General features: G+C 44.6%; 1 protein-coding gene across 1 annotated transcript; it reads right to left on the reverse strand.

Moving 5' to 3' along the window:
• Positions 1–1,772: 1,772 nt before the first annotated feature.
• TSFM (Ts translation elongation factor, mitochondrial) lies at positions 1,773–11,965 on the reverse strand. The gene is made up of 6 exons (XM_020784596.3): positions 11,036–11,965; positions 8,584–8,733; positions 5,741–5,869; positions 4,850–4,972; positions 2,841–2,925; positions 1,773–2,620 (listed from the first exon to the last, which is right to left on the reverse strand). The coding sequence occupies exons 1-6, from the start codon at positions 11,093–11,095 to the stop codon at positions 2,178–2,180; spliced, it is 990 nt and encodes a 329-aa protein (XP_020640255.3). The 5' UTR covers positions 11,096–11,965; the 3' UTR covers positions 1,773–2,177.
• Between the last annotated feature and the right edge of the window lie 502 nt (positions 11,966–12,467).

Here is a 12,467-nt window from a genome sequence, read left to right on the forward strand (position 1 = left end):
AACACCACAAATGTCCTTTGCATCAGGCCACACACTCTGAGGCCTGGTCTGGAGCTAACAGCCTGCCTGGCAGTTCTTGGAGAAAGTGGATGGGGTCTTCCTGCTTGCTTGCAGGGTGCACAGGAGACAGACCTGGTCCCTCCTCTACTCATTATATTCACACGGGTGGCACAACAACTGCTTTACAGAACACAAGCAACCCAAGCAGTGCCAGCTCCAACAAGGCATGAAGGAAGTTCTACAAAGCTAGACATTTTGTGGAAACTTGCTTTGAGAAGAGTTCAGGCACAAAATCATCCCAGTACCCCACATAGCCCTTTTGCTATGAATGTTTGGAGTGCCTGAGCAGAACACAGGGAACCAGAAGCCCACAGAAATAATTGCGAGACACCCAGGTTTACTACTGCTGGCAATGACACCAGGGTTTGGATCCATTTCCTTCATGGTTGCAAGAGCTCCTTCTACCTGTGGCAGGATTGCATTCTCTTGGCAGAACAGGAGAAGGCATTTCCGAAGGCATGGGGTGGCTTCTGCCAACTGCCCCTGCACTTTTCCAATTCTCTCCTACCCCCACTGGGAACCCTCTCTAGAAAAGCAGTGAAAGTGCTTCCAAAGACTCTGGAGTGAAGGGGTAACTGACAAATGTTTGTCCCCAAGACCATCTTTGTGCCAACAGGAGCCTTTTGAGCTGAACTCCACTGTTAGAAAACTCTTGTCCATGCAAAAGACGTTTAGCTGAACTCAAGGAAATCCAGCATTTGACTTCTTATAAATGCAGGAGGGCACAGTAGTTTTAATTTACATGCTAAAATAAACCAATAGGGATGTGCCATTTGGATTTTTTTGGACTTCAACTCCCAAAATTCCACAGGAGAAATGCTGGGAGTTCCAGCCAGAGCCACACCCACAAAGACCTGTATTTCACCCACCTGCAGTGCAGCTTTGTCTCAGAGCCTAGATGGCTCTCTCAAGCCTAGCTCCTTGCTGTTGCAATACTTCCTGGGAATGGTATCTTGCTGCCCTATAGCCTCTCTAGAGTGCATTTCTTCTCAAAGAACTACACTGCCCAAGAAGTACCGAGGCAGCTTCCTTTTCAGAACATTAACAACAGGAAGTACACTCAAGACAACCATCCTTCCTCTGAGACAAAGCCCTGCTGCCAGTGAATGAAATGCAGGTGATAATTGTGGATCCATGATGTGGAGTTCCCAGAATTGTGCCTGAGGAATCTGTGGAGAATGCAGGTAGTAGGAATATAAATGAATAAATAAATAAATAAAAATCCAAACAACACATCATTACTGATCAACCTCATGCTTCTGGTCATTACTATTAAAATCATTTTTAAAGATGGATGCAGCTGCAGTAGTTTTCCAGTGGCCATTAAGAACTTCCATTTCTGCTTGGGAAATTCAGTCAAGTGTACCCCATTTTCTTATGTTCCTGTAAGGACAGAAATCCTAAACCCAGGCCAAAGGATGGGCATAAACTGCTGGTTTATCACCAAAAAAGGTGTTTGGCACTTCAAAGTCCCTCCTCCTCCAGCAGGCACCCAGAGGCCGCACCTAGAGGAGGCAGGCCAAGGAAGTGAAGCCAATGCCCCTAAGTGCCCCTCCAGGAAGAAGAGGGGCTTTGAAGAGCTGGACACCTGTTTGGCTGATAAACTGGCAGTTTGTGCCGATCTCTAATCCGGCCCAAAGACTGATAATTCAAAGAGCATTTACAACATCTGCTAAATGACACTTGCATTAATTAATCATGACACAGTTAGAGATCGCTCAATTTAGGATGTACATTTTGGTGTTCTAGTTGAGTGTTTTAGAGATACAGATTTTACATATGTCAGTTGGGAAGAATTTTGCTTTGCTCATTTACCAGAAGCTAAGATTTCTGAGAATTGTTTTAGAAAGACAATACAATAAATTACAATCAGCTTGAAGCCGTGTGGCCACAGTCTCCATCTTGGCTGCAGCCCTTATTTGCATGATGAGTTCAGCCAGTTTTATTGGTCACATCAGCATCTGCTTGCCACACTTCGGGAGCTAGATATTACAGAACCATTTTGGAGCTTCCAGAAGAGATTTACATGTAGTAGGTCCACGGGCCAAACAACACAGGGTACATATACCAGCCACATCTGTTGAACACTCTGGGATTTAAGAGGAACTGGGAACAGTTCACATTTGCAATTCAGAACTATTTTCTTTGCTGTCCAACGATTCTGTGTCCTCCCCGCATTCAAATCGCACAAAATCCAGTACAGATACACCAGAGGACTGAATGTACTGTCCCAAAGAAATAGAAGGGTCTAGAAGGAAGGGCTGGGCAAGCATCTTGGTTTCTGAATCGTCACCGGGTTCATCGTCCAGAGAGCCGACAGAGAGGGGGACCATGCCCACCACGTGCTGGCCCAGGCGCCAGCCTATTTCCACAGAGTTTGATTTGGGCCCTTCCTCAGAGGTCTTGCAAATCACCAAGGCACCATATTTGCCGAACATCATGTTAGAAAGCAGAGGATTTCCTTGAGAGAGTGACCCGTGAACGTAAGAACCCACAAAGAAGCTCTCTGGCACAGATACCCACGCTGCCCTCTTCATCACTATGTTCTCGCCCATCTTGCCTTGAACATGAAACAAAAAGAGCAGGGACAAAACATTACCACTATGGATTATGTGTAACTGCCGAAGGTCACACAGGACTGGGCTTTCCACAGGAAATGGTTTAACTTGGAAGAGGGAGGATGAGTGTATCAAGAGAGCTTCCTTCAAAAACATGCATCCTCAGAAGCTGAGGCCAACCCTCCCCAACACCATAAAACTGCCTGCCTCCAGAATACTCACCGATAGCCAGAGCCAGTTGGTCGCTAAGCAATGATCCCTCAGGCCCTGCCCTGAGCTGAGAAAGTTCATCTGATTTCAAGAAGCACTACAAAAACACAGTCAGAGAAACACAAGGTACATTTATTTTCTGGAAATAAATCTACTGTAGGTAGCAATTCTTTTCACCTGCATAGGTTGATTTTTAAACACCTCAGGTATTTAGAAACCAATCCAGACAATTAGGAAAACTAGGGGTGAAGAAAGCAGAAAGTGGAAGTCTGGCCTAACCATGTGGCATTAATTGCATTTCAATTTTTCTGTGTCCAGACTTGAAAACTTCAGTCTATAAGGTAATACCACTCGTATCACACAGATGCCACAGGACATGCAAAACTAGCACTTTAAAAATCTGCATCATCCTGACAGAGCACAGCATTCTTGTTTTGAAGATCTATTTTAGCATGAATTATTATACAGTGGTGCCTCGCATGATGACGTTAATTCGTTCCGCGAAAATCGCTGTAAAATGAAAACGTCATTATGCGATTTTAAAACCCATAGAAACGCATTAAAACCCGATTAATGCGTTCCTAGGGGCGTCAAACTCACCGTCCAGTGAAGATCCTCCATTGCGCGGCCATTTTCGCTGCCTGTGCAGTGAGGAATCCGTGCCAGAAAACAGCGGGCGGCCATTTTTTTTACCCGGCGGACATTTTGAAACCGCCGATCAGCTGTGTGAAAATCATCGCTTTGCGATTATCGGTTACCGAAACAGGGGACCGATCATTGCAAAATGAAATTCCCCCATAGAGAACATTGTTTTGCGATCACAAAAACATCGAAAGCAATTTCGTTGTCAAACGGAGCGTTTGTAATGCAAGGCACCACTGTATATCAAAGATATACATATACTGTAGTAAGAATTGGCTTGCCCCTGAAGTACACTGAGCAGGGAACTTCAGCTCAGTGTCACCTTCCGATTATGTGCTGTGCAAGACATGGACTCCCAAAACCAGGTCTCTTCAACATCTGGTGAAAAGCCCGAAGATTACCAAAGTCCTCTCTGGCTTTCCCAGAACAAGTTTAAAAAAAAAACAGCACCAAATTGGCACAGTTGGATATTGGCTAAGAAGAAATTACATTATTGTTTCTGAGGAGAAAAAGGCCAGAAAAAGAAAAGGGAAGAAGCAGAAGGCGTCTCATTTGGAATCAATTACGAGGCAAAGGAGGCCTGAGATCAAACTAACCGCAATTTTGGCCATGCTGAAAAAATGCATTTCCACTTGGGAAAAGTGTTCCCTCATGCTATACCCAACACCATAAGGAAAACTGCACACATTTTGTCTGCAAATTGCCAGTCATTATTGAAGTGCTGGTTGCACCGATGGGCACGTCTCATATTCTCTTAATAGACTTACACTCTTTTTGCTGGATCACAGAAAAAAAGATGTACGGTATATCCTTAGCACATAGTATCTCCATAAGTACAAATCTGAAGTCTTGTTCAATGGTTTATCTCAGACTATGGAACTCCCTTCCACAGAAAGCTAGGTTGGCCTTTTACCTGCTTTCTTTCTGCCTATAAACAAACCCCTTTCTCCTCATGCAAATCACTTGTTACTAGATGTGTTCCAGAAAAAGGCATTTTAACAGATGATTCTACACTTCTCCCCCCTCCCCCGTTCTTGACACATGAGCTTTGTTGTAAAAAAAAATTTCTGTTAGGGTCTTTTTATATTATTATAAGTGTTACTGTTTTAACTTTATAATTTATGCACCACCACTACATCTGTATGCTGCTTGGAATGAAATGTGGAATGAAATAAATTATAACAACACACCAACTCAACTGCATTAATTATCCTGTCTGCAACCCACCCCAAAATATAGTTTGGCTCTCTCACTTTATCTAAGCCTAGACAGCTTTATTCAGCCATTCTTTGATTTGGTTCAAGCACTGCTGACAAAGGACACATTCTGGGAGCTGCCCCACGTTGTTAAGATTACTAAGTCTTTTATGACACTCTTACCTTGGCATATGTGCTTAACTGGTCTCTGGTCCCTTGGCAATGCAGCATTGCTCCAACTGCTACCTGTTGAACCAGGCGTTGAAACTGGACATTTCGGGCCACAAAATCAGTCTCACAGTTCACCTGGCAGAGAAGCACAGCTAGCTTTGAATTGCCTAGTCACCTGCGGCTACATTGTTTCAGAGCGTGGAAAAAGTATCAATTAGAGCAGGGGTCCCCAACCCCCGGTCCACGGCCCAGTGCCGGTCCGTGGGCTTCCTGGAACTGGGTGGCGGAGACGGATCTCCGACCCTCCCCACACACGCATGCATGGGTGGCGTGCTGTGCTCATGGGGGCGTGTTGTGCTTGTGGGGGCATGTCAGCCCCATGCGCATGTGCAACATGCCTCTCCGCTAGCGTGACACGCCTCTCTGCAAGCGTGGGGGTGCCACTGCCCCACCACACACATGGAGCCTGCACCCCACAACCAGTCCACAGCCCCAAAAAGGTTGGGGACTGGTGAATTAGAGGATGAGATCCTGTTTTGTTTCTTGAAGGCAGGAAAGACATCCAATTTTCAATGATGGTGCATTCTCTCATCATTTTCTTGTTCCCAAACATCAGGACAGATCTATTCAGTATTATGGCTCAAGTATTAGCACAGATTGCTTTACTGCTCCACAGGACAGATCTGTCTTCACTACGATGTGGCAAAACTTTTAAGAGCAATCTTTTAGCAGGGCAAACATCTGACATCAGATCCTTGTGTGTCCTTTCTTCTTTCAGAAATAACATGGAATCAAGATGTAATTATCAAGACAGAGGCAGATATACCTATCTTTTCTAGGCATTATGTGGGAAGCATATTTTGCCATATCAAGGAATTTTCTCAAAAACAGGAAAATCCTCACCTCCACCATCACTGCTGAGTTTTCATTCTTTAGCAATCCTATAAGCCCCTCCTGCGCCTTCCGACCTTGCAGTTCAGAAGCTCTGGTCCACCCCTCCTTTTGGGCTTGTTCATGCAGCCAGACCTCAGCCTTGAAAGACAAATCCACACCTCCGAAATGAGACACAATAGGTCAAGGACAACACAAAGGAGACAGCACACCTGCCAAAAGCATACAGTGTTCTGCCACTGCAGACTGTAATGGAGGACAGTTCTGAATAGATCTCAGGATCAAAGAGATCCTTCAAGTGGACATCCAGGGCTCCAGAGAAAAGGATCCCAGTGTAGCTTTCTTATTGACATGCTGATTTTCAAGATCCAGAGATACTTGGGCCATGGATGGTAGAGTAAAATTCTTTTAATACTGTTTTCTGTCCTTGCTTCTTGCAGCATAAATACTAGATCATCAAGTGGCATTTTAAAAACTAGTAAGTAGAACTCTCCCCCAGCCCCAAACAGTTATTAGAGCATGTGGGTAATCAAAGTGTTGTATACTGTGTGAAAGACTCTAAGTATACATACATCACAGAAACAAAACTAATTAAACATGCTTACCTAAACTGAAATATACAAGTCTTACACCCACTGTTTCCTTGCAAGTCTATTCTATGTCAACTATAACAAATTTGCCAATCAAATTAGCTTCAGATTGTGGAAGATACTAGTCACCGTCTAATTCTAATAGCAGGCTGATGCAGTGACCTACTTTTGTTTGATATTACAAAATGACTCTTCTGCCTACCACTCACACAACTGTATCAAGTGGTCTTCAGAATGCCGTTTGGCAAGCGTTCAGTGTATCAGCAGTCAGCAGCTAGCTATTTGCCTAACACAATTCGTATGAACAAATGCATTTCATGATGCACATTATTCATATGAATCACAACTTGTACAGTGGTGCCCTGCATAGCAATGATAATCCGTTCTGAAAAAATCGTCGCTATGCGGGACTAAAAACCCCATAGAAGCGCATTAAAACACGTTTAATGCGTTCCTATGGGGAAAAAACTCACCTTTGAGCGAAAATCCGCCATCCGGCTGGTGCCTTTAAAGGAGGCAACACAGTGGGCAGCCATTTTGGAACCGCCAATCAGTTGTGCTTCCGCTGCTCTCTCTCTCTCTCTCTCTCTCCACCCCTTGCAGGTCCAGCCTGGGCAGAGAGACCGAGGCACCCCGCCGCCATGGCCAGGGTGACTGAGTCTCCCTGCCCAGGCTGGAGTTGCGAGGGGACCATCTTTGCAAAAACAAACAAACAAAAACCCCGCCCATCAGCTGTGCTTCGGGCTGGCTCTCTAGAGCTGATGGGCGGGGATTTGCAAAGATCACCGGGAAGCAAGCTTCGCAAACCCCCGCTGCCACACGCTCTCTCTCTCTCTCTCCCCTTGCAGGTCCAGCCTAGGCAGGGAGACCGAGGCACTGCGCCGCTACGGCCAGGGTGGCGGCGGGGTGCCTCAGTCTCCCTGCCCAGGCTGGAGTTGCGAGGGGGGGGGGGAGAGAGAGAGAGAGCGAGAGAGAGCCCTGAAGTACAGCTGGTCGGCAGGGGTTTGTAAAGCTGGCTTCCCGCAATCTTCGCAAACTCCCGCCCATCAGCTGTGTTTCAGGGCTCTCTCTCTCCACCCCGCAACACAGCTGATCAGCGGGGCCTTTGGGATGATCGTGGGAAGCGCTTCCCCACGATCATCATTGCAATGCGATGTTTAGCCTATTTAAACATCGCAATGCGATCGGTTTTTTGATCGCAAAATCCGCATCGGTATACAGATTCATCATTAAACGGGCACTCGTTAAGCAAGGCACCACTGTATTGTGTTATTTTCCCATTTAACTCTTACACGGTAGGTTTTCTCCCCACTGGATTTCCTTGGCACTTCCACAGCAATTAACTTGCTACTGAATCATCTCCTACTTTGGGGAGAAATACAGGAGCAAGAAAAAGTGCTCTTTTCTTACACTATAAGAAAGTGCCCTTTTCTCCACACTATAAATATGTACTGCATAGGGCAGAACAAATTACCCTCCAGACACACTTACATGAAGATGCTTACTTAGCGTGAATCACAAGTGGGAAGCTATTATCATATGTGGTGGTCATGTGGAGTAGCGAAACAATATTGGAAAAGAGTACATGTAATGTTGGAACAAATATTGCTCTGTAAAGTGCCATTAACCCCAGAACTGTTTTTATTGAGTATGATACCTGAAAATATAGATAAGTCAAAGAATTATATAGTCATATACATAGTTACGGCAGCTAGAATTTTATATGTTAAAAACTGGAAAAGATCAACGGTACCGAAACAAGAAGATCTTATTGAAAAGATACGGGAAATAGCCGAAATGGACATTTTATCAGAAGTTATGAAGGACTATCCCTTGCAAAAGGCAACAGAAAGATGGGATCTATTTAACAAGTGGACAGAATCAACAGGCAGCTTGTGAACAGTACATATTGAAAGGAGAACTGAATCTAGAAGGCAGAAAAGAGTAAATAGAATAATTTAAAATCTTGATATGGCAATAGGTACAGAATGGATGAAAGTATGTTATTGTCTCCCCTCTGCCTCATCAATCCCAATTCCCTTTTCCTTTTTGTTATCCCTTATAAAAAATAAAAATACAAAAAAAAAAAAGATGCTTACTTAGCCCTGCTTACTGAAGAAATAAATCCTACTATGTTCAATGGAACTTACTCCCTTGTTGGAACAGCTATAATTGTGATTTTAAATAATATTTTTGTTTTCATAAGCCTTAAACCCTCCTTCAACACTTTAAATACCTGCGCAGAAAACAAGTGTTTGTTCTCACCTCTTTCAAGTCATCATTAAATTTCTTCAAAGCTTTCTTACAGTTCACAAAAGAGTAGCCAGTTTTCCTCCTAAGTTTCATGAGAAGTTCTTTTGCTACTAGTACAGGAGAGCCAGTATGTAGAAAATGAGCAAAATGCCAGCCAAATATCTACAAAGGAAAAACAGAGTGAAAGGGCTTAAAAGACAAATTGTCACCAATGACAAATCTGGGGTGGGTGGGAGATTTATCAAGCGAGGTCATGCACACACTTAGAGAAATACATACAAATGAAGTATCTGGGAATTAACTCTAAGTAAATATATATGCCATCACTTTGGTGTGACACAACTACCATTGATTTACTGTGGAGCTCTGACATTATAATGTCAGGATAACATCAGAAACATGAGAGAAATGCTTGTGCTCTCCCCAAATCTGGAAAGAAATCTGGAAACCTAAGATGCACCCACCCAAGAACCTTCCTGATTCTCCCAGAAGGGTGTCTGACCTATTGCTGTGATGACAAGCTCTTGTCCCTTTCTTTAGCTGTGAAAGTGGGTGGGGCCTACACTTCACAAGGTGCTGGATTTTGAACATAAAATACAGTATCAGAAAGTCCCACACCAATCCTCAAGGCAGAGGACAGAATACAGGGATGTGGCAAGAACGAATTTCTGCTGGTTAACCATAGTGAACCAAGACCTGTTGAACCCTGAATGTTTGTACTACAGTATATTATTACAAAGGAACAGAATTGAAGATTCCTCAGCAGGACTAGCTATTTCATGTAAACATAGGATCAAGTGAAGCAAAGCAAAGTGGGAAACTTGCTGCCCTCCAGGTTCCACTGGCTCTGCTGGCTGAGAACTACCATCCAAAATTTTGGAGGAAAAAAAATCTGTCTTCTACTCTAACCTGAACTGTCAACAAAGACTTTAATAGCACAGATTCAAGATCTCTCCGTACCCCCCAAAAAACGCCAGACCATATCAGAAGTCTTCACAAAACTGAAACAGCAACTGAAGAGACAAGCGGAAATTAAGATTCCATCAACAAGAGATAATTCAAGACAGCTATTGTACAACTTCAAAAGGCACATACTGCAACACACAAGGGAAACATATGCTCAGCTTTTAACGTGCCGCAGGAATCTGTGGTTATGTGCTACAAAAGACAAACATGGCTGCCCCTTTGGGAATTAGTCAGCAACCTCATCATCGCTGATGTGAGCAGGAACAAATAAGAGGAGCTTGAGACTGCAAGCAGTAGCACAGGAGCACCTTCATAAAATTCACCAACTACAGAGCTTCAGATCTGGGACTGTGATATAAAAACCAAAAGTGCTGTCAGCCGTATCCTTTCATTGCTCCCCAGAAACATAAAATGAATAGCAGTGACTGAAAAGAATGGGGTTTTATAATGGCTTTCTACATTCAGGGAATCTTTTCCACATGATCTCATCTGATGTCAGACGTGAGATGACAAACCAACTGAAACCCATTGCCCAAAGGACTCTTTGAACACTGTGTCTCTGCTGGTGTGAACCAGGCCCTCCCCCACACTGAGCTTCCATCTTCCACTAAGAAAGACCATAATAACAGACAGGATTCAGCTGGATCAAGGGGGTGGTGGCGCAAATTTGTAGGAATTGGCTTGAAAGGCCACCAGAAAGTCATCCCTACATTATAATCAGAAATACAGATGGGACTAAGAGGTGTAATGAAAACCCTTGATCCTAGATAGTCTGGATTCATTAGCCAATAAGACCAGGAACCCAAAATTCACCACATCAACTCTGTATTTAGAGGATTCAACATTCTCTATGATTATGAAAACTATATTCATGCTATGTGGGGAAGACGCCTGTATTTATTAGGAACCACGGGTGGATGTGTTCCTTATCCTGATGCAAGCAACATAGCTTGGGTACTGGGACCTGGTGCAGAGTAGAAACTTCAAGAAGCAATGGACTGTGAAAGGAAAGAACCTAATCCCAACCCAACATTATCCCCAACCCAAACTATAGCCCTATTCCAATCCATATCCCTAACTCCAACCTTACCCCTACCCCTAATTACAATTTTACTCCTAGTGTAACCCCAACTCCAACTTTACCCTACCCCAAACCGGATCCTAACCCTAACCCCAACCTTACCCCAATCCTAACACTAACTCAACCTAACCCCAAAGCAACTTTACCCCAGTCCCTAACCTTCCCGCCCTAGCCCCAGCCATAACACTGCGGGCGCTACCAGAGGCTGTTCTAGGGGGCATATTCGAGGTGACCGGGGTTTCTCGCCAGTCCCACCATCTCACGGCAACTGCACAAAGAATGTCTCCCAGAATCCTCCCAAAGCAGCATAAAAGGCGGCTTCCGAGAATAGACCAGCAGCCTTTCAGGGCAGCCGTACTCAGTTTAGAAGATTAACACGACAACGTATCCAGGAAGACAAAAGCCCCTAAGTTTTACCGGAGCGCCTCTTCTCCAAGAAGAGAGCACCACTTGCCCCACGCCCGCCATCCGCTGCATCTTTAAGGCGCTTGCATTAGACGTCACAACCTTCGACCGGGAACCTATGAGGGACTCCTTCCCTCGCCCTCTTTTCCACGAAGCGGATTGGCCCGAACTGACCCAGGCTTTTCATTGGTTGCAGGAGCAGAGAAAAGACCGCGACGAACACTTACCATAGAGACCATATAATCGGTCTCGCCTTTTAAGGGGGCCGCAACACTCTATGGTTTTTGCGAGGGACATGGAGGACCCGCCCTCCGAAGCGACCCGGAGGACGCTCTGGAGTCGTTCTTGGAGGCTGGTGGGCGCCTCTGACCGTTTTTTATGTTCCAATTACGGGAGGCAAGGAGGGCGGACAGACCCGGGAGAAAATTAAAAGGAAGGTGCCTAAAAAAAGCCAGGTAATGAAAGACATCTACAATAATAAAGTTGGCTGGACAACTCAGTAGTATCTGGTTGCGGAGCTAGAGGTTGGGAGTTCAGTTCTCCCCTGGGGCGCCTGTTAAAAGAGCCAGCCTGTGTGGCCTTTGGGGAAGCTGCACAGTCCCAGGGAGACCCCAGAAGAAGGGAAGAGTAAGACACTTCTGGGTACCCTCTATCTGCAAAACCTTAGAAAGGGTCGCCACAGGTTGATGGCACACAGTTACTATTACATTAAAATATAAATTATCAAGAAAACAACCGAAGACCAAATACCGTATAAGCTTTCTTGCTTAGTGCAGTCTTTCACAAATCATACTATGTCTATATGCATTGTATAGCTGACTGTACGTTAAAGTACAGCTATACTCAGCTTCAGATTTGGTTGTTTATTCCTGGCTTAGACGGTAGTGTGGTTGATGCCACACAAATGTGTGAAGTGCTAAAGGCTGATCTGTAGAGCAGAGATGGGGAATATTAACCTCAAGGTCTTGCCGGATGACAACCCATCACCATTTACTATGAGGGCTAGGGTTCATGGAAGTTGTTATCCTGCCTAATGTGGGCTATTAATTTCTAAATATGAGGCTCTAGATGTTCTTGGGATGTATCTCCCCAAAGCCTTGACCACTGGCTGTGCCAACTAGAGCTTCTGGGAATTGTGATGTGGAAGCATTGATCTGGAAAAATAGGCATTCCATACTTCTGCTGCAAGAACTGAAAGAACACTAAGTATGTGAAGCTATTAAATGAGCTTTTCAAGAGAAGGGGGATATTGCAAATGGTTCATACCACAATGCTTTATGAGGATTCTTTGCACATTTCTAGCCTTAGGCTGTGTCAGACCCATGAAAACCCAGTTACAGTGCACTCCCTAACCAGTGTGTAAAAGTATGGGCCAGGAAAACTCTTAAAACAGCCCTCAGATTAAGAATGAACTCATTCATGGCCTAGGTGCACCATACTCCCT

This window comes from Pogona vitticeps, chromosome 2, assembly GCF_051106095.1.
Source record: "Pogona vitticeps strain Pit_001003342236 chromosome 2, PviZW2.1, whole genome shotgun sequence".
Taxonomy (NCBI): Eukaryota; Metazoa; Chordata; class Lepidosauria; order Squamata; family Agamidae; genus Pogona; species Pogona vitticeps.

Excerpts from the sequence above, each read along its gene's own strand:
- TSFM (XM_020784596.3), bottom strand. The coding sequence starts at position 11,095 with ATGCAGCGGATGGCGGGCGTGGGGCAAGTGGTGCTCTCTTCTTGGAGA. Across the intron at positions 4,973-5,740 it reads ACTCAGCAGTGATGGTGGAG|GTGAACTGTGAGACTGATTT; the intron begins GTGAGGATTTTC and ends CTTCTCTGCCAG. Across the intron at positions 2,926-4,849 it reads AGTTAAGCACATATGCCAAG|TGCTTCTTGAAATCAGATGA; the intron begins GTAAGAGTGTCA and ends GTGTTTTTGTAG.